Genomic DNA, 23,069 nt, shown 5'->3' on the forward strand with positions numbered 1-23,069 from the left:
ACCTTGTCCTGTACTTCCTTCGAAAACTTGGTGGCATGTAGCCACGGCAGTCGTGAGGTATCAACCCCCAGCATAAGGCCCCGAGCCGAGGTGTCCACATGGTGAGCCGCAGCCTCCAGGAGATCCTGGGCCAAGACCCTGGCGTTGGATAAGACCACCTTAAAATCCTCCAGCTTCTCGACCGGAATGAACTCCTCAAACTCCCGACAGACATCCGCATATTAGCCCCCGCTAACACTAGTTCGGCATTGGTCTGCCGGAGCTGCAAGGCCGAGTTAGCGAAAATATTCCTCCCAAGGGAGTCAAGGAGCTTGTCCTCTTTCCCCAGAACCTGAGTAGCTGTCGTGGAAGAGGATGCTGCAGGCCTGGACTGTAAGGTAGCCGCAGCCACCACCGTGGCGGAGGGGGGCGGACAAGATGACAGGGCTACCTCTTCCGAAGAATGCAGACTGTATCGCGCGTCAATTTTCTTATTGACGAAAAGTCCAGAGTGTGGCTTTTTCCAGACCCTACGGACCTCGGCCAGAACGTCCTTCTGCAAGAACAGGCCGGTACGCTCCAGAGGAGACAGGGTGAACGCCCCAGAAAGCGTGCCCTCCGGTGGGGCGGGTGCCTCGGGCACTGGAACATCCAAAAAACACATGTCCAGTACCCGGTCATGAAAAGCTCTAATAGAGCAGGGCAGGGTCCTCGTTGTCCTGGTCGCCCTGTGCGTCATCCGACAGGTCAAGATCCTGCTGAGCCATGTCGGGCACCGTCTTGTCCACGGGGGACAATGTGGGCAAAGGCGGAAGAGTCTGCGGAGGCACCGGTGGCAAGGGAGGTGCCGGTGGAAGCACCGGAGGAACGGGTGGAGCCGGAGGCACGGGTGGACATATCTCCCTAAAGAGCCCTTTGAAATATTTCCTCATGGGGTCGGTACGCATGAGCGTCTGAAATTTACCGAAAAAGGCGTCCTCCGGGGACTGTTTTGGAACCGGAGGAGGCCTATCATGAGGAGGATAATTCCAAGGTCGTAACGGGGAAGGTTGCCACACCGGCCCATCACCCGACGTATCCACAAAAATCAAAGGTGCCGACCCTCTGGCAACGAAACATTGTGCGGAAGGGGCATCCGAGCGTTCCAATCATAGACTGGCCGATAAGGATGCGCACAAGGAACCCCATGTTCACCCACAGAGCCAAGCCCTATACCCGAGGCCGATGGCGTAGTTGTAGGGGTAGCGCCCAAAATGGCTGCCATGGTCGTGCCGGGAACGGCCGACATTTTGTCACCACCTGAGGGGAACTGCGGCACGTGAGGAAGTGAGGCAGGGGTCCCCGTCGATATATCGGGGGTCTTAACTTTAGCCTCAACATAAGGAACCTCGGCAGAGCCGGTACTATGAGGCCTGGAATGTTTCTGCTACATACCTATCGCCAAATTAGCCTTCACAGGAAGGACCTCGACACTGCTGGTGAAAGAAGAACTCTCCTTCTTTGCCCCCTCAACAGATCTGGTGTCGCCACAAGAGCGGGAACGGTGAGGTACACCCTTCACCGATAAGGCCTTGCCAGGCCTCTCAGAAATGTTGGTAACCTTAGCCTTGGTACGAGGGACCTCGGACCCAGGTCCGGTAACAGCCTTACTAGCGTGGGCCTTGAACATCCGTTCGGTAACACCAAGCCCCACCGAGGCCTCAGGGCGAACCTCGGTCTTATTTTTGAGGGAAGCCGATAGAGAGGCCTCAGAGCAAACTCCAGTACCCCACGACTCAGTATAACTGGGTCTACAAGTAGCCCCACCAACGGGCACCTCAGGGCAATCCCCGGTGACAGAGCGATTAACGCCCGGCTCGGGAAGAACCCGGGAAGATGTCTTGGAAGGACTTACCGGGCGTTTCTTCTTTTCGTCGATAAACGCTTGAAAATGCTAAGAAGGAGCTTGACGGAACACCTCCTCCCAACGCTCAAAACCGCCGCTGAAGTGCCCGGACCGAAAGGGAATCACAGTAAAAACAGGAGTCCCAACGGTGATCCAGACCCAAACACTCTAGACAAAGAGGATGGGGATCCACCCTCGCGAAACGTCGGTGACACGATGAACAATCTGGAAAGTCTAGTTTGAAAGACATAGACAGACTAGTACACGATCGCTAGCAAGAGCCAGAGAGGAAAAAAGGGAAGAAATCTTCCACGGATGCAAGTGCGTCCAGTCCCGAACGAGCGGAGAAAAAGACTGATGGGCGATGCAAAGCCGAGGTAGGCGGGGTTACGGCCGCATGCCGGGCCCCACGCAAGAAAGAGAGGAAAGGCCAATTTTTGCAAAATGTTTGGATGCTTTTTACAAAGTGCTCCGGGGTCCCGTCCCAGAGGACGGAGAGATGTCCCATAAGTATGGAGGAAAGGGGACGGGACGTAGGAGTATGACAAGTCATCTCTCCCCATCTCCCTCAGATCTGTAATTTCCCGAGTCAGCAGCACATTGCATTTAAACATTTAAAGCGCATAAAATCATTGCGTGTCCTTTTATCCGGAAATATGGTCAAGTACGACTCCATACTACCTCCTCTTTTGTAGCCAGATACCAGATGTTTGTATAATTTTGTTTCAAGAACTTTAACACAGGTGTTATTCCAATCCAGTTGTTCCCAGTATTTTTTACCTTATTGGGGTTAAAAAATCAACATCTTGCATGTTGCCCCGGATTCCGTGAGAAATATTAGATATTCCCTTGTTAGTTCCCTTAAGTACTCAGGAATCACAATTTCTGTGACGTACCCCATTACCCAACAAATCATACATAGTTTCCTTAGAACTAATAATCAGGTTTCTAAAAGGGACATAACCTGCGCCACTTGACCATACTTTTAATGGAGCACAATCCCAACTCATAACGCAGCGCTTCTACTGGCACACACTTTGACGGACACTTAAAAACTGATATAATAGTCGGGCCTCATGTTTATTTAATTCCTCAATCGGCCACCTTGGGAAGAGCTCCAACCCATAGCATAACTGCAGTATCAACTTGCATTTAAGGTGAAACGTGCATGAAAGGTATTTGGCAAAAAAATAGGCACGTAAGCCAGAAGGTTACTGTTGGTTATCACAATACCAGTATGTAACACTATTAGTTGGCCAAACACAATGGGGGAGTGGGTATCGACCCTGTACATTATCCCAAACATGTTTTCACACAACAGCTGTACAAGTGAAGTCAACCAATTATTATTCAACAGGTATTTTTATTCAATCTAAATGACCCTCCAACCATACTATCTGTGCCCGCAAAGCGGTTGCTAACCCTAAGTGCAAGTGGTGAGCCGCCTATGTAGAGTGAGGCGACAGAGAGGCTGACCCTATTGCTCAGATTTGTTTAAAAAGAACAAAGACACTTTGTGATGTGTCCAATGTACTGAGTTCTAGCAAGGACTCAATTACTTTAATTGTCCTGCTTTCTTGAACTGCAGCTTGCTTAAAAGCAACATTGACTCATAAAAATGCAGACTAAACTTGTACACACATAGGGTATCCCATTATTGCTGGGAAATGCCTCTATAGTATTGGCCGACCTGTTTCAGTGGTTCATGTTGGTGTGACCTCTTTCTTTCTTCAGGACCTTGGATGCTTAATTTATTATCGAGCATCAGTATATCTGCTAATGGGTTGATTAAATATCAGGCAAGGACTGTCTCTGCGCCTGTAAGGGAAGGGGGGCGGGGGGGGGGGTGGGGAGGGAGGACAGCACGTGTTTATTTACTAATGGCACCCAACTTTTTTTCTCATCTGTGAGTTGTAACACAAACCCGAACGTAAGTGGGCTTAACCAAGATGTGGCACAGACAGCGCCCAATCCAATGGCAGGGTGGCTTCTGTGTTCGTGGTGTAGGTACTCCCTGGACACAATCAGAAAAACGGTAATGTGTCAGGGCTATGTGGGTGCAAGTTTAAAAAAACGTACTTATTTTTGATAATATAATTTTACAGTGTCACGTTCTATCCACAGGGCAACGTTCCACAGCCGGGAAGCAAAATCTTCTGCCTGCTGTGGACCAAGGCCTATTCTGTCTGCACCAGATGGCTGGAAAACCGTGCGCTCTGCGTTCCCCAATCTCACTAAATGGACCGTCAAGGCCTTGTTCCGTGCTGCGCTCGTGCATGTTGCAGCCACTACTCTCCTGGTCTAATTCCGAGGCCATATTGGAGTGTTGTCTCCAGTATGGTTTGTCAAGTCATGTATTTCACTGCTTGTTTAAATCCAATGTTATGCTCTTAACTGGTCCCAATGTGTTAAAATAAAAAAGTAGCCAGATTGCGCATCCAACGTTACTTAAATCCAACTTGAAGTTACAAATATAAAGACTTAGTCAAATCCTGACTATTTGTATTGTCTTAAAAAATTAAGTTTTATTCTTTTTGTGAAAAGAAAGTAAACTTTTATGCTCGGTGTGTGTGCGTTTGTTGATCTATCTGGTTTGGCGTTAGGTGACTTGATGACAGGGTATGCTGGGCTACACTGTGCACCAACGTCATGAGAAGAGATGGAGCATATCTGTTGTTCATGTCGCCGTCAACTTGAGGGGTGGGTAATCTGATTTACTGGCCTAAGGGCACTTGAATTTAGGGCAATGCATCAATGGATGAGATTAGCACACGATGGCGGTTTCTGTGCCATGAGTCTCGCAAGTGTAAATGTGAGAAAACTGAAGGTAAGATGCATTTGAAATTTGTTTAGATCGATATATGTTCAAAAATACATGCACGATTCATTGGGCCAATAAAACTCTTGAGAAAACTTCCCATTTAACAATCATTCTCTTCCCCATATATTAATTCATGTCTGAAGACAGTATCGCAAGTCCACAGACATACCACGGGAGAGGTGACAGCAAAATTACCCCAAATCATAGGGGTATACAATATTCTTTGTCCAACATCATATTTCTTTTATAAAAACACAGTGAAAACAAACACATTCAACACAAGATGTTTTACATCCCTTTTAAGTTTGCAAATGGAAATATGTTTTTTTAAATTGTAACATCATATAATCGATTGTCCTATGTAACTACACCTACACAGACTGTACACCTTGAATAACAATTTAATTCAACACTTGACAGTCACTAGAGCACAACCTTTATTCCAGTAAGGAAAATAATTTCAAAAAAGTAAACTGTACCTTTTCACTTTATTTATAGACATGTAGACTGTAATTGTAATAAGTCTATGAAAATGTTATAAAACTAAATATAAATATTGTAATGGAAACGGCAAGCACCGTGGAATGGTTGGAATTATACCTTCTGAAAGAAAATATAAATGAAGAAAAAGAACTAATGGTATATTTTGTCTTTTATACAAAATAATAAAGATCTGTTACTTAAACATTAACTATTACAGCAAATATATTAGATATATTGTATTACTTCACAATCTAGAACAAGAACAACCCAATGAAAATCAGTAAGAAAAAAATAAAATCTTGAACCTATAGAACATCGAATGAACCAATTATATATAGATTTTAATCAAATTAAAAATCAAGTTGCTGAACTTTGTAGATTTGTTAAAAATCATATTAGACATATTTTCATTGCCCACTTGTACCTGTGACCCCTGGCCCTCTTCAATTACACCAATCATTCCAAGAGTCCATTACAGAGCAATGGTTATATATTTCTATCCCTCCTTCTCCTAATCATGCATATATACCACCCGCAAATTCCCCTATTTGTTTCCTACAGCTATTCTCCCTCCTTATAACGTATTGTAATTTAAATGTGTAATTATCACAATTTGATGTCCGTGGACTATACGCGTGTTTGTGTCCACAACAATGCATTCCAATGACGTCACCCAGGTGCGATAACGTTTGCGAACAGACCTCCATGCCCGCAGTGATAAGACACTTAATTAGCTTGCTAATGCCCAGGCATGGACGCGGTCGTAACAGCGCAGCCAAGTGATGCCATTTGAGTATGCTAATGTTCGTGAACAACATGGTGCGGTCACAGATGGCCATCACGATGTGATAGCACGCGTACCGCGTGATGTGTCCGTGGGTCAATGCCTGTGCTTCGCTGATATTTTGAAATCCATTTTGCGCCCACCCCATCAACTCTCAAGTTGAAACTTTACCATTCGCAACGGCTACTAGCATCCTTTGTTGTTATCTGAACTTTGTACAACTTTAACAATGTTTTTTGGCCTTGGATGTCCGCGGACATGACAAAAGACCACGGTTAGTCCCACCATGGGGCCCATCCATTTGTTATAGTAATTCTCAGACTGGCAGAGCTCAGACGAGGAGGAACATTTGGGTGCTTAAGAACACTGGAGAAATGGCACCAGCCATGGCCATCCCTCCCCCTCAGGGACCACTGCTACCACCTGGAGGACCTGGGGCACTGCAGTAGATGAGATACAGGAGGAAGAGGAGGACAATGATGCAGTGGAAGAGGTACATTCTACGTCCAGCGGTTGCAGAGAATCCTGGCTGTGGTGGTTATTTACCACAGCCGGGGACGTGCCGAAGGCTCAGGCTGCCCATGGGCACTGCCAGACAGGGCAGTACTTCTTCGGCACCACCTCCATCCGTCACCACAACCACACTTTCCACCAGACTGCCCTGAGAAAGTAGTTCCTTTCTCAGGACATACATCTACCTCTTCACCATCCTCTTCTAATCCTGCCCATACTCAGACCCCCCTGAGTTGGGCAGAGGATTCCTCCTGCTGCATCACAGGTTATACAAGAGGCAGTTGATCCCTACCTTCAGAGGACATATGGCAGAAAGGTGATGGGACGCAGGAATACATCATTAATGCTTAAAGGCAAACATGATGCAACATTTTATAGCATGAAAAGCAACACCTACCTGAGTTCATATCAAATATTTTACATTTAAAGAATGGATTGCTTGCCTAACTCCCAAAAAACTGGAAATCCCATGATGATCTGTATTTTTACATTAATGTTGTAGCCGCAAAATCGAGAGTGATTTTGTAATGTTGCAATAAATACGTGTCATTGGTAAGTTTTAAAAGATCACAGGATGGCATGATTACTTAAGAGGATAGACAAGCATGGAAATATTTGTAAGGTGAGGCACCCTTGTAATTGAAAAATTGAACAGTATGAGAAAATGCAGCCTTTGGCAAAGAGTAGAAGGAGTAAGCTTTACTGATTGGGATGCATTAGTTTCATGTTATGGATACAGGATTAATAAACCATCACATAATTAGTCTATAGTTTGTATTCTAGAGGTGGGATAGTGGATTTAAACCTTAACAGGTAAAGCACACACCAAATTAACCATAGACTATTTTCTAATTGTCTTACCAAACACATGTGCTGGTTCCTGTTGGGCCTTCTTCACTCCCCTTAAAAATCAATTCTGTTCAATGAAAACTGATCTGGATGTGTAATATATTACATACCCTTCTAATGATAAAATGCCCTTTCTAACTGTTGTTAAGCATGGGTCGAAATAATGATTTGAGGAACATTTACAAAAAGGCATTACGGAGTAAGCAGGAGGTACTTTGGGGAACTAAAAGCTAGTATGTAGCGCAATGCAACTCTAACTTCCACATGAGTTGCAAACTAACTTGCTCATTATATATGGCATATTGGTTGCTGTCAAGCTAACCAGGCTCTCCTGTGCTATGAGGAGCTAAATAGCTCCCAGCAATGTATATCCTTGGGTGGACAGGTGTCCTCCATTAATCATTGCTAGCCTGATGTTTGTACGTAGAACAAATATCAAATGTGCACACGTTGCTAGAGAACCATATACTTCTACTTGTAGCAGTTTATAGCAAAGGGACGTCACACCTGTAAAATCTGTAATGGTTAATGCATAACAGACCTTTCAAGGTCAATCGCTGTCGAATGGATAGTTTGCTGGTTGGTATCGTAAAAGTGCTTTATCACATTTTTCAAAACGGTTTTCTGCATTTCATTTACACCTGCACAGAGAGTTTTGCCCCTCCTCTACTATGGGGCCGCTAAAATCGATTCCCAAAAACGTACGACTGCCGGGTTAGGCAAGGCTTAGGTATGTATAGAATGCGGAACACTTCCTTTATGAAATAGTTCAACTCCTTCCTATGAAAAGTTTACACGGAGCAAGGGGGCGCTTAGCGACTAAAACAAAATGCTAAATGTTTGCCTACAACGATTGTGGTCACTTTTTTTTTACATTACCAACAACTAGCGTATCTGTCAAAACGTTAACTCTACAAGAAGGAAAATGCAGACATGCATTTAAATCATTTAGTTTCAATGCCCAAGAAATCTTGAACTTTAATTAGAGTTATAAACATGCATTTAACATTTTTGAGAACGTAGCCAAAGTCACCACCTTGCTAAATCATATCCTGAAATTAGAAAACTTACTTGATGCGACCCACAGAAGATTGTATTCGGAGATGGGGTGTGTCTCATGGCCCAAATATTGTTTCTGATCAGAAAGAACTCCCTTTGAATGCCGGCGAAAGATTCTATTTGCAAACCCCTCCAGTTTCTGCAGAGCTGAGGGAGGCCCGGCGCCTTGAACACCTACACATTCACTGTAGGTGGTCATGAGTGCACGATTGTTATTGCAAATATTGCCAAAGAGGAACTTGAGCATATAGCAAGCTCGAGCACAGTGATCGCAAATGTCAAACTTCCTGTTTGGCATATGCTCGAAACCACTACCGTTCAGTTTGCTTTAAGCACGTTATTTGACCTTCACTGCAGTCAACTTTCGGCAACGAATAAAAAAAAATGCATATTGTTTTAGAGAATAATTACAAAACAAAAGTCAATTGAAAATGTGGCTTTGACGTGTTTTTTTAAATTGTTTTAAAGGATTCAGTCCGGGGACCAATGTGCAATTTTATCTATGGGGACATTTCTGTTTATCTGCTCCGTTGCTTAGTCAGAGGCACAAATACATAAACACCACGACAATGCCAATTGAAATATTCTCATCTACCATTTCGTAAAATGTGTGCACTTTTTTTAATGTAGTGTTTCCATAACCCCAAAATGAAAAAACACGACCGTTGTCTAAACATGCAATATCGACTCCCAACAACAAACCTAAAGCGAGCTCTTCAATGGCCAAGCAACGATAGAATTGACCAGACTGACAGAAATTTGTTTTTAGCATCAATACATTTACAAAACAGTCAGCAGCCATTACCTGCTCGTCCAGTCTACCTCGTCCCAGTCCGATAGAATTGAGGGGCACTGGCCCCAAGCAGACACGTGTTTAGCAAGCGTTTATTTTCATAAACTCCTTTCTGTTCAGCGTTTACGACCTAGCCCTGCCCCATCTTGGGCAGGCCCATATAATCCCAGTCTGCCCTCACCACTTTCTGTTTTGCCTGTCCTTGGACAGACCTTTGACGACGACTCTGACAGAAGAGATTCACCTCAGTAATCTCTGGTAAGCAGGTGGTGGTAAGGCAGCCTACGAAGCAGACACCCCATTTACTCCTGTAAAATGCCCCGCAGAACAGGTGCCTGAAAAGACTTGTGTCAGCATGTTTTTCACAGCTGAATAGTTATATAGAGGAAAGTGGTGTGGCATTATGGCATATACCAAATCACTGACTCAGAGAATCACGCAAACAAAAGGCGAGACACACACAGGAGGGACCGTTTCCAATCTCATTTAAACAACTGAAGACCGCCCCCTCCACGCCACTTCCCCCTCCTCCACTAACCAAAACCCTGCCTCAAATATAACAAGGCTGACATGGTCAGGTGTTCCAGTACAAATGTCGAGTCTTCCCTCCTCTTCTCAGGTTGCCGCACCATCACTTGATCACCTACTTAGAGGTTCACGTCCGTGGCCACTCTTCTGGTATCAGCCTGTCTTCATTTTTAGCTTTTCTTTCTCATCTTTTATTCTGACTTGGTTATGTAAATCCCCCAAGATCTTTCCTCTCTGTCCCTTGAGGCAGCCATGTTTTGACTATCAACCCAAACATCAGCTCTGCTGGGCACACCCCTGTTGCAGGATTTACCGCCACACAGCGCAGCAACTGGTAGAGCACTTGCTCGAATGGCATGGCGGTGACATGCGTAATCTGTAGTGCTCTCTTTATGTTTGCCATGAATCGCTCTACTATGCCATTGGCTTGTGGCCATAGCAGCCCGATTTTCCTGCGTTTTGAAACCCATGTATTGAGCAACATTTGCAAAATCCTTATTGTGAATGGTGAACCATTATCCAACTTAATGACCTTCGGGATACCATATGCTGAAAGTATCCTGTCCAGAACAGGAAAGACTCACATGGCTGCTGTGGATACCATCTGTATTTCCAGGAATCTTGAGTATTCATCAATGGCCATCAGGATGTAGGACCCATCCCTTACTGATGCAAAGAAATCAATTGCCACCGTTTCCCATACACCTTCTGGTAGCGCTGATATTTGCAGGGGGTTAGGGTGGGTGGCCGGGGCTACCACACAGCATGTAGAACACTTCTGTAAGGTCTCTTCTACTTTGTTGTCCAATCTTACATTTATAAACTTGTAAACACAAATCCCATCTCACAATGTTTAGCAGCATTTCTGCTTTCGGGTTGCCCTATATGGCGAGCAGCACTTGATGGTCTGTAGCAATGGTAAAGGCCTCTCCATAAAGGAAAAGGTATAGGTGGACTTGCTCACCGGCCCATACCACTGCTGGGCTCTCCTTTTCTGCTTGGGTGTACGCCTGTTCAGTGGCAGACATAATTCTAATGACATAGGACAACAAATTTGGCTGGTATTCGGTGTCTTTGCGTCATGTTGGGTTAGGATGGCACCGAGTCCCACTGGGCTGGCATCCACAGTCACCTCAACATGCCATGTCCTCTGCGGAGACGTTTATCCGAATCTTTTCGAATGCTGCTTGGCACTCTGGTGTCCATTGAAAATCCAGTTTGGTCTTGGTGAGCTCTCACAATGGAGCACTTACTGTGGCGTAGTCTTTCAAATCTCGAGATCAGTAGTTTGCAAAACCCAGGAGTGACCGTAGATCTGAGATGTTTTCCGTCCTTGTGGCATCATTTAATGCTGCTACTTTTATGGGGTTGGGTCTCATTCCTTGCTCGCAGAATAGGTCCAATTAATGTAAGGGTCCTCTGTAAGCAAGACATGGTATCAAAGTGTTCTTGCCGCAATAAGTGCAATTTACTCAGTTCCTTTCTTCAGGCATAGTTGAAAAAACCAAAGAGTTATACAATTAGAGTTATTCTGTGCTTACTGTAACTCATAGCACTCCTGCACCTCGCACCGCCGCACAGCCCAACAGCCCGTACACTTAATGTACACTTTGTGTGCGCGTGCACAGGGTAGTTGTAAGCTTGATTGAATTGGAGGTGGGGGTGGAGCAATAGGAGCAGTAGAGACAGTTACAAAGAAAGAGTCTCAGCAAAGATACCAACACAGTCTCAGCGAAAACAACAGAGACAGTATTTACTTTAGGTCCAGTAAGTCCAGAAACAGTTTTGCTGCTTATACTGCACTTCGTGCTTCCTCTTGCTGACGAAGCGATTGAAACTGGCAAAGTCCAAAGCACATTCTTGACCACAAGAGTCTGCAGACCAAAAGCAGGTAAACTTAATGTACACTTCGAAGCCAAGGTATTTTACATCTGATTGGGCTAGTCTGCATTTGGATGGATTGGGCAGTTAGGCCAGCTTCTCTGAGAGCTCTCATAATGGTAAGAGATGGAAACGATAGTCTTCCCAAGTTTTACTATAAATGACGATATCAATATAATCGCCACAGAAATCAGAGTAGGGCTAGAATATGTTGTCCATGAGCCGTTTGAAAGTGGCTGGAGCCCTGTGTAAGTCAAAAGGGAGGACTTTGAACTGAAACAGTGCTAGGGGTGTTGAGAAAGCTGTCTTTTCCTTGTCAGGTCCATACACTGGGACCTGCCAGTACACTTTTTGTTAATTCTAGGTTGATAGAAAGGTGGCGTTTGAGTTTATCAATTAGGTCATCGGTGCATGGCATGGGATAAGCATCGAAGTTGAGCCCCCCAGTGTAAAATCTGTGATGTGCAACTCCTCCAACTCCCACAGCACAACCATGTCCACCACCTCACTCACTCTCCTCATGAACCCCCCCCCGCAGCCGTTACTGAACCCAATCTTAAATGTGCCATGAACAACGCTAGGTCAATCAAAGCCCACGCTCTAGACATCCACGACCTCCTAACCACCCATGACCTCGATTTGCTCATGATCTCAGAAACCTGGCTACATGAGGCCTGCCCTGCGCTCTCCCTCGCACTACCCCCTGGCTATTCCATCACTAGACAAGATCGCCTCTCTAAAGGGGGAGGTGTAGCAATTATTGCCAGACTGCCTCTCTATCAGAAAGGTAGAGAAATCTTTGCACAACAACAGCGACTACCTCCAAGTCAAAATAAACCTCTCTCCCCATTGTACCATTACTGTGCACACTGTCTACCGACGTCCAGGGCCAACAGGAGACTTTCAAGCCTCGCTCATCCACCTCCTCTCTGACAACCTCAAAAAACAGTCTAAAGCCATTCTCCTTGGGGATGTCAACCTAGGCCTCCTGGATAGTAAGGACTCAGCAGCCAAATCCCTTGACTCAGCCCTCAAGGTTCTAGGCTACAAGAACACCATCTTTAGCCCGACTCACACCCAGGTCAGAACTCTCGACTGGATCGCACAGCATAACTGCCCACTCATCATCACTGGAAACACTCCCACCCCATGGTCTGGCCACCATATCATCACCTTTAGCATCCTCGCCATCAGCCCCTCCACCCCTTCACCACAGCCCCTGCCACCCTGCCTCGCTAGAAGCTCCCGCCAGCTCACAAAGGAAAGGCTATTGCCCTTCCTCCAAGGCCCAGCCTTCAGACCTCCTTTCTCCACAGATCCAGAAACACTCACAACAGCCTACGATGTTGCTATCAAAGCAGCTATCAACTCCATCTCCTGGTTCACCCCGGACCTCATCACACTCCGCAAAGAGAAAAGGGCTGCACTTACTCAGTGGCAAACGTCTCACTCTGACAAAGATAAGGAGATCTTTAAAGCCCACTCCACTAAATACAAAAAGGCAATCACCCAAGCAAAGGCCAAATCTTTTGAATCCAGAATGTCAGAAGCCCAATCTAGCACAAAAGAAATCTTTGCCATCTTCAGGGAGCTAGAGACACCCACTCCCGCCCCCCAGAATTTCAAAGACAAAGCCTAGTGTGATGAAATACAAACTGCCATGCAAACTAAATTGAGCCTTCTCCAAAACAAAATGCTAGCCACTAAACAAGCCTTACCTAATACACAAATCCCTGTCCCACCACCAGCCCCGGACCCCCAGCCCAACCTTTTTCCTTCAAATCCATTCATGAAAAAGACATCAATATAATGAGGAACATCAAACCCTCTAACTACAGAGGCGATGCATGCCCAGCCACCATTGTTAAGGACTGCACTGAAGTGCTAGCTCCCTTCCCGACAGCCTTTGTAAATGCCTCCTTTGCCACAGGGAAAGTTCCTGCCTCCCTCAAGGAAGCTTGGGTCCGTCCTCTTAAAAAAACCAACTCTCGATCCCACCTCCCTTAACAACTATAGACCTATCACCACTGTCCCATTTCTCCTCAAAATACTGGACAAAGCAGCCTACCTGCAGGTTCAACACTTCATTGAAAAGAACAAACTCCTAGGACTCCGCCAATCTGGTTTCCGCCCCGGACACTGGACTGAAACCGCCCTACTTTACCTGAAAAACCAGATGGATGATGCCAGAGACATGGGCAAACCAGCACCTCTCTAACTTTTTGAGCTATCCGCGGCCTTCGACCTCATAGATCATGACGTCCTATGCCACCACCTCTCCTCCACTGTCAAATTCTCCCCGGACGCCACAGCTTGGATCACCTCCTTCTTACAAGACAGAACCATGCAAGTATTCTCTGAATTAGCCTCCGCCTCACCTACCATCATACTCTGTGGTGTGCCCCAAGGCTCCTGCCTCTCCCCCACCCTCTACAACATCTTCACATGACCCTTCTTCCTCATCCTCGACGCTATGGGCATTTCCTACACCAACTACGCTGACGACACCCAGATCCTCCTCACCCTCACTGGTAACTATGACACTGACTCCTTGACCCTCAACAACCTCACCACCACCATCCAAGCCTGGATGGCAGACAATGGACTATGCCTCAACTCCGACAAGACTGAACTCCTGGTAGGTTCCCCCGACACGCTAAAAAAAAATCTAGACTCCCAATTCAACATCAAAATACCTGTCTCAGAATCAGTCAAAACTCTTGGAGTCTACCTGGATTCCAGCCTATGCATGGATCGACAAGTCAACGCAATAGCCTCCGCAGCTACATATCATGCTAAACGAATCAACGCAGTCAGGCCCTTTCTCTCCAAAAAGAACTGCACAAACATAGCCAGAGCCATCACTGGCTCCAGGTTAAACTATTGCAATGTACTCTTTCTAGTAACCTCCAACAACAAAAAACTAGAAAGGCTACAAGTCATACAGAATAGTGCTCTCCGGTCAGCCCAAGGCACTACTAAAAGAGAACACATTTCAGAGGCCAGAAAACTAGCCCACTGGCTCCCAATTAAGGAAAGGATTGTCTTCAAAGCTCTGACACCGACCCACAAGTGCATCCACCTCACTGCTCCCGCCTACCTCTCTCACAAAGGAGCCACCCGGTCTCCTCTACAAGGCCAACCACATCACCGTATAACAACATGCTCTCTGTGCCACTAGTAAAAAGAGTCAGAGCATGCGGATCCAGCTTCCCATATCTCACACCCACTCACTGGAATGCCCTACCTCCCACAATCAGAGGCGAGGCCTCCCTCATCGACTTCCGCAAAACTATGAAAACCATCCTCTTCACATAAAGGTCCTTCGCATCAGCAAGAATACTTAACATATGACCCACTGCATAAGCTGTAATGTAATAACCAAGCGCAAGATCTGTAACAGTATTATGTTTTATAGTATTCATAATGTGTCAACGACTGCGACCATTCCTGTACCTTTGTAACTAAGCTCTTGCAAGTAACAACGCCTCAATGCCCCTGGGCTGTTTGTGCGCTATATAAATATAAATATAAATAAATATCTCCTAGATCTTTAACTTGATCTTTAAATTTCCATCTATTTCGAACAAACGTACCCAGTAGTGTAATGTTCATTCATCTTGTTGCCATTGACTTAAGTTTAATTTGTTAAGTTATCGATATATATCAATTGTCATCAGTGTCAATTGGGATCTAATTGCATCCTTCGCTGACCGTGTTTATAAGCATGTTTCCTTTTGATGCACAATAGTACATTCAAGGGACGAGTAACAGGTTACGATTTGCATCACATCAATGAATTGTGTATGAAAGTTATCCTATAATATAGCCGGCTGCGCTACACAGGTTTTGCTTCGGTGACCAAAACATAGATTGCATAGAAAAATGTATGATATAATTCCATCTTTCTCACGCTTTTATGCAAAGTAATTTTCTAATGATGTTGACTTTTTTTATTTACAGAATTTCTAACAATGCCTGCATGTACGGTTTACGGTTGCCGCTCTAAGACCCATAATAAACCTAAAGGCACTACAATGCATGTATTGCCGAGGAATATAGATCTAATAAGAGAATGGGTCAGGTATTGCAGATTTGCGCCAGAAGAGCTTGAAAGTAGAGCCCATGAAGTCTTGGGGAACTCAAGGGGTGATCGATTCTGCATCTGCAGCCTGCACTTTGCCACGAATATGTACGACCAATCGCAGTACACAAAGAAGCATCGACTCAGAACATCCCGTAAATTGCTTACAAATGCAATTCCGACTCTATTCATGCACACGCTGCCTCAGGTGAGTCACGGTTCCTGATTTGGCTGTAGGCCTTGGGTTACTGAACAGGTAATTACATGGACGGATTGGTGTTTTAGGTGTAAAAATACTTTTCATATTTACAAGATTGTATTGCTTTATAACTAAACCCCATTTTGCTAAACATCTGTCCTTGGTTTTAGGAGCATCATAGAAAATGATTTATGGGCACAGACAACTATGTTATAGTGCGCTTGGAAATAAGCATAATCCTTTCGTAATCGGTTGCTTTAAACATCAATTTTTTAGGTTAGCATTTCTAAATCAAATCTTATTTTCCCTTTATAACTCCATGACAATGCACTGAATATGAAGGAGCAAGATTCTGCATCCATGTCTTTCCTTGAGTCAACAACAACTTTGAACATGCATCAGGTAGTTTTATTTAGCTATTCAGTTGCGGAAATGTTTTATGCATGGAATTTGAGATAATATGATCAAATATACGTATTGTGTCATTTGTTTACATTATGTTTCATTCCTGGGTTGTTATTGATAGGTACCATTGTCTGCATCACATTGTGTGTGTTCAACTTCACTTTTTTTCATCCATACTAAAACAAGTACTGTTTTACAGGGTGATGCTGGAACTGCGACTACAATTACATCATCCTTCAAGCGGATACAGATCCAGAGGTATGCGTACTGACAGTTCCCTCAAATTAAAGAAAGTTGGTCCTAGATCTGATACCATTAGACATTGACATTATAAACGAGCATCTTTTGCAAATTGCTTCAGTGCGACATTTCAATCAGTGGGTTTCGCACAGTCATCTTTGATTGAGTAAACTAGCCATCAATCAGGTGAAATTCCAAATGTATATTTTGACTAAGTGACGTACGCGGTGTACAAGGGTATCTGTGTAAGCCATGTGTGAGATGGAATAATTTGATTTCAAATACTAATGACTTATTTTTAATGGATACGCTTTTCTAGGGATGTATAAAGATCGGGATATAGAAGAGGAGGGGCGTGAATCCGAGTCAGTGGACCAGCTTGTTGGTGCAGTCGTTACAGTAAAGAAGGTGGTTTCACTGAAAACCGAGAAAGCTATGGTAATTTACAAACAATTTCATTTTCAAACAGTGTTTTGTGCTGGTGCCTTCATAACATGCTTTTAAAAAAATCTAAAGTGCCATATGCTGTATGTTGGATTTACATTGAACATGTTTTTCCAAACTGTCTTCTAGTTGCCCGATGGTGTACGAACTATGCAGACACAGACAGCTACAGAAATCAGAGATGCTGCTTGCCAAACCGATTTGACCATGGAGCAACTATTATTTGAGGTGCAGTGTGTTCAAATCAATAAGCAGACTCGAGATGCTTTTGCCCAATGGCCAGAAAATGAATGGAATGTGACCGGCGAAGCCAGCAAAGTGTTCTTGGACCATTGCTACAATGCGAGAGCTCCACCAGATGAAGATGAAACTTAATGTAATGAAGATGCTTTAAAATTAGACGCCGACCACTTGACACAATCGACAACAAACCTTCCAGCCATCACCTCTTTGTTTTTGCTTTGTCACCCCGAGTGGGACGGGTATGTGCAGACGTGGGTCCCGTGCCTGCTGGGCCTAGAGACCCAAGCTACTCCTCACTGATGAGCCCCAACAAGGGCGAAGCATGTTTGGGGATGCTTGTGGTCTCGTGCAGAAGGGATGTGGCCTAGCAGTTTGGCTGGACTGCCCCTTTTGGGGTGGGGCCAAGCCTGATTTGCATATGGCCTTTCCCCTTCTGTAATGGCTTGGCAGGCGAAAACGGTGGTCTGGAGGGTTGCCCAGAGCATTGCCAGTGTGTAAGATTCATTCTAAAAAAAGGGCCACCCAAAAAACAATCGACATTGATGTTTTCTCCGTTTCGTGTTCAAGTAACAAGAGCTGAAATAACAGACTGATGCATCAACACAATTGACCAAGGAACTAGCCAAAGATCTCGACTACAGTTTGCCCGATTGGGCTGATATGTCATCCACAGTTGAGTCAGAAACAACATTCACGCAGGATGGTAGTCCAATAAAGGAGCCCAAATACATTGTATTCGACAGCTGCTTGATGGAGATTATGAGGATGCTGAAATGTGTGCATCCAGTGAGAGGGGAAGTATGCAGGAAGTCATTGGTGAATGTGACTCGTGTATGACAAGGCAGTAACCTCAAAATACAAGCCACCTGTGAAATGCTCCATGCAAAATTTTCATGGTCCGCTCAACCAATGCTGGGGAAACTGCCAGCAGGAAATCTACTGTGTGCATCTGCTTTACTTTTCAGTGGCTCTAGTTTTAGTAAGTTGTCCAGTTTCTGTCAATTTGTGGGACTGCAGTTCCTTTCTAAAACACAGTACCACAAATATCAAAGTCAATATCTATTCCCTGCTATTAGTGAAGCTTGGAAAATTTAACAAATGTCTATTCAAAGTACATTCTCCGAAAAACGGTTCAGGCTAGCTGGTGATGGACGGTGCGACAGCCCCGGATTATCAGCAAAATACTGCACATACCACTTTCAGGACATGGAAACAAAGAAAATGGTGAGTTCAGTGGTCGTGCAAGTGTCCGAATGTAAATCCTCAGTGGCTATGGAGAAGGAACAAGTTACTTACCTGTAACTGTTGTTCTCCAGCATGGGGTCTGGCATGGATTCACATGCTCATGAATATTCCCCGTCGTCAGGCTGGGAATCCTCGGTAAAAAAAAAAAAATCAGTATCAGTTTCGTTTCTGATCTGTCTTTCGTAGTAGTAACCAATCACTGATCTCTGCGTCATACTGACCACAGCCAATGACTGCCCTCTACCTAAGCCCCGCCTCTGGCAGCCATCTTCAGATTTGGTAGCACGTGAAGTGGCAGTATGACCAAGTGAAGAGCCGCAGAGGGGTAGGCGGGAGGGTTCGCATGTGAATCCATGCCAGACCCATGCTGGAGAACAACAGTTACAGGTAAGTAACTTGTTCCTTCTCCAGCATGGGATCTGGCATGGATTCACATGCTCATGAATAAAGAATACATAGCAGTACACACATGCACAACCACGAGAGGTGGCAAAGGCTCAACATTAAGCATTACATCAAACTCAACATTAAGCAATTCTTACCTCCTCACCAGGCTCACCTTAGGCGAACAGGTTGCGCAGCACTGCTTGGCCGACCCTGGACTCCTCCCTGGAATCCCGATCGGCGCAGTAGAATTTCGTGAAGGTGTGCGTCGACCTCCACGTAGCAGCCCTGCAGATGTCCAGCAAGGGCACACCAGATAGGAACGCCGTGGTAGCTGCGATCGCTCTGGTGGAATGGGTTCTCGGACGGCCAGGCAGCGGTCGGTTTGCCAACCGATGACAGTACATGATACAGCCGGAGAGCCATCTGGAAATGGAAGCCTTCGAGAGAGCCTTCCCCTGATTGACAGGTCCAAAGTTCACAAAGAGTTGTGACGTCTTCCGAAAACACTTAGTGCGGTCCACGTAGAACTTCAGCGCTCTAGCCACATCCAGCGAGTGCAAAGTCCTTTCAGCCGGCGACGAAGGCGACGGGAAGAAAACAGGCAACACCAAGGGTTCGTTGAGGTGGAAGTCCGACGGCACCTTGGGCATGAAGGAGGGGTGCAGCCTGAGCACTACCCTCGTGTCGTGAAAAGTCAAGTACGGGGCCTTGCAGGAAAGGGCCTGGATCTCTCCCACCCGTCGTGCAGAGGTGATGGCCACAAGAAACGCTGTTTTCTACGACAAGAACTTCAACGGAGCCGAGTGCAGAGGCTCGAACGGAGGTCCCATGAGCTTGGTCAGCACCACGTTGAGCTCACACACCGGGGCCGGAGACTTCACCGGCGGGAATGATCTGAACAGTCCCTTCATGAACTCTTTCACCAGACGATGAGACCACAAAGACGTCCGCCCCGTGGTTCTGGTGTATCGGGAGATCGCAGCAAGATGAATCTTGATGGACGCGTGCGCCAGTCCAGCTTTGGCCAGCGTCAGTAGGTACGGCAGTACTTGGGGAGCCGTAATCCGTAGAGGGTTAATCTTCTGTGCGTGGCACCAGAAAGAGAACCTCTTCCATTTGTGTCCGTAGCATTTAAGAGTTGAGGACGCCCTGGCCTTTGCAAGAACCTCTCTGCAGTCGGCTGGTATGTCGTATCCTCCAAACTCTAACGCTGCAGGAGCCAGGCCTGCAAGCTCAGCGACTTCGGGTCGTGATGGAGGATGGCGCCTCCTTCCCTGGAGAGAAGGTCCGCGTCCACTGGCAGCTTGATTGACGGGGACGCTGACAAGTCCAGAAGGTCCGGGAACCATATCTGCCTCGGCCACGCAGGTGCGACGAGGATCATCCTGCACCGTGACCTCTTGAGCTAGTTGATGAGCCGGATCAGCAATGGCAATGGAGGGAACGCGTATAGAAACAGGCCCTCCCAGGGGATCGAGAAAGCATCGCCCATGCTCCTCGGCTGGGGAAACCTGCTGGCGAACCTCCGGCGCGAACAGATCGATCTGGGGTGTGCCCCACCGTCGGAAGAGGCCGTCCACTAGATCCTGTCGTAGTTCCCACTCGTGGCACGAGCGCAGCTCCCTGCTGAGTTAGTCGGCGATGGTGTTTTTTATCCCTGCCAGATGAAACGGCACCAGAAACATCCCTTGGGCGACGGCCCAATGCCACATATCCTGCGCCTCCATGGACAGGGCTGGGGACCTGGTTCCGCCCTGTTTCCTGATGTAGAACATGGTGGTGGTGTTGTCGGTGAAGATCCTCACCACCTTGCCCTTGAGGGACAGAAGAAAGGACCTGAGGGCCCAAAACACTGCACGGAGCTCCAGGACGTTGATATGGAGGGACTTCTCCGTTGGGAGCCAAAGGCCTCTCGCGTGCAGATTTTCGGTGTGCGCTCCCCACCCTTCCAGGGAGGCATCCGTGGTCACTGTCTCCTGGTGGCCGGGGGTCTGGAAGTCCATGCCCGCCGTCAGTTGCGCGCGGGTGCCCCACCACCGGATCGCTCGTCGGAAACTCTCGTCGAGTGTGATCCTCTCCTCGAAGCTGCCCGTCGTCTGGATCCAGCGCGCGTCCAGGAACTCCTGCAACGGGCGCATCCGGAGCCTGCACAGGCGGATGAGGTAAATGCAAGAAGACATCATTCCGAGAAGGGACTTGATGGACCTCACTCTGGCCGCGTCCGCAACCAGCATCCGTTGCACCTTGCCCAAGATGGCCCTCGTCCTTTCCTCCGATGGAGAGGCCAGAAGCGACACTGTGTCGAGCTTCGCTCCCAGAAACAGTGCGTCTTGCGCGGGCACCAGGTGGGACTTGGCGTAGTTTATGGAGAATCCCAGGTCCGTGAGAAGTTGGACAGTCCTTGCCGTGTGCTCCACGGCGAGCTCCTTCGTCTTCGCTCGGATGAGCCAGTCATCCAGGTAGGGGTAGACATGGATCCCCTCTCGGCGCAGCTGCGCCGCCACCGGTGCGAGGCACTTGGTGAACACCCTGGGTGCTGACCTCAGTCCGAAGGGAAGGGCTCTGAACTGGTAGTGACGCCCTTGGACCACGAACCTGAGAAACTTTCGGTGTCCCTTTAGGATGGGAATATGGAAGTAGGCATCCTCCAAATCCAACGACGACAGGAAATCGCCCTCCTCCAGCTGACCCAGGACGTGTTGGAGGGTGACCATCCAGAACTTCTGTGCCTTGATGAATTTGTTCAGTCGTCGTAGGTCCAGGATGGGACGCCATCCTCCCGTCTTCTTCTTCACGAGGAAGTATCTTGAGTAAACTCCGGAGCCTCGAAGCCTCTTTGGAACGAGCTCGATGGCGCCCTTCTTGAGCATCGCCTTTACCTCCAAGAGAAGTTGAGGGACGTGATGTTCTTTCCTGGCCACAGGGGGGACGGGCGGGCACCTCTTTAGAAACTCGAGCGCGTGACCCTGAGCTAGGGCGTCCAGCACCCAACGGTCGGTGGAGATGGACTCCCACACGCTGACTAAGCTTGCCAGCCGGCCTCCCACCAGGGTGCTTCGGTGGGGGCCCGACCCCACGGCCGGTTCAGTCCTGCTTCGACGAGGCTTTGCCGCCTTGTCCTCCTTGGCGACGACGGCGGGGTCCGCCTGACTTGCCTCGTCCCCTGTAAGCTTCCTGCGACGACGAACGGGCCGCTTGACGGTAGGTGGAAAATCCGCCGCCAGAACCTTTGGAGGCACCCTGTTTGCCTCTGCCGCTCAGAAAGGGCGGCCGCCGTTGCTGGAGAACCCCAAGAGCCCGGGCCGTCTCCGTGTCTGCCTGGATGGCTTGAAGGGAATCGTCCACTGTTTTCCCAAACAGGTTGTTTCCGTCGAACGGCATGTCCAAGACTCTGGTCTGCACGTCCTGACGGAAGTCAGTAGCCTTGAGCCATCCACGCCGCCTAAGGCACACGCCGTTGCCCAACTGGCGAAATCCAGTGTCAGCGATGTCCGTCGCAATCGTAATGGCGTGGTCCGACGCAACCTCTCCTTCCTGCAAGATCTCTAGGGCTTCCGCCCTCTTGTCGTCCAGTAGGAAGTCCAGCAGGGGGGCCAGTTTGTACCACAACTCCCTGTCGTAGCGGGCTACGATAGCCAAGGCGTTGGCCGCCTTAATCGTCGTCGCTGCAGACGAGATGACTCTGCGTCCCATCGTATCTAATTTCTTTCCCTCGCCGTCCGGCGGGGAGGTAGACGTAGAGGCCGCGCCCCCCCCGCTTTTTTCCTGGCCGCCGCGGAGACAACCCTGTCCGGGGTCGGCTGTGCCCGAAGGCACAAGGGGGCCGCGTCCAGGACCCGGTACTTCTTCTCGTACCGATCCCTTCTAGCCGGCGTCGTGGATGGGTTCTTGAGGAGGGCGAGGCCCTCATCCCAAATATCGTCCAGTAGAGGTACAGAGAGGACCGTCTTCCTCTTGGCCTCGCGCCGTTGATAAAGGAAACCTTCCTTCTTCTTCTCTTCCGGGCAGAGCTGGAAAAGCTCAGATGCCCTGGCGATCATGGAGTTAAACGATCCAATCTCGTCGGGCGGGGAAGCCCGGGTGGGAGGCGACGACGGCAGATCCTCGTCGTAGACCTCGTCGTCCGTACCCGTCGCGGCCGTGTCAGTCCCCGTATCATCCCCACGAGTCGTGGACGGGGAGGAGGGCTGAACAGGGCGCGATGGCTGAAAAGGAGGTGGAGGATGAATCCTTCTTCTCTTAGGGGG

General features: G+C 47.5%; 1 protein-coding gene across 2 annotated transcripts in view; it reads right to left on the reverse strand.

Annotated features, from left to right (window-relative positions):
• PRKACB (protein kinase cAMP-activated catalytic subunit beta) overlaps nt 1-23,069 on the reverse strand; it is a 1,065,959-nt gene that overhangs the window by 902,906 nt on the left and 139,984 nt on the right. Inside the window, exon 1 of one of the 2 annotated variants that reach the window (XM_069641607.1) lies at nt 8,386-8,587. The exons of the other annotated variant lie outside the window; for it this stretch is intronic. Coding sequence (XP_069497708.1) covers nt 8,386-8,572 — 187 coding nt within the window. The 5' untranslated portion in view covers nt 8,573-8,587. Of the gene's footprint in view, nt 1-8,385; nt 8,588-23,069 lie in introns of those variants that run through there. 2 annotated transcript variants of the gene reach the window in all.

This window comes from Ambystoma mexicanum, chromosome 1q (genome assembly GCF_040938575.1).
Source record: "Ambystoma mexicanum isolate Mex_15411 chromosome 1q, UKY_AmexF1_1, whole genome shotgun sequence".
NCBI classification, from domain to species: Eukaryota; Metazoa; Chordata; class Amphibia; order Caudata; family Ambystomatidae; genus Ambystoma; species Ambystoma mexicanum.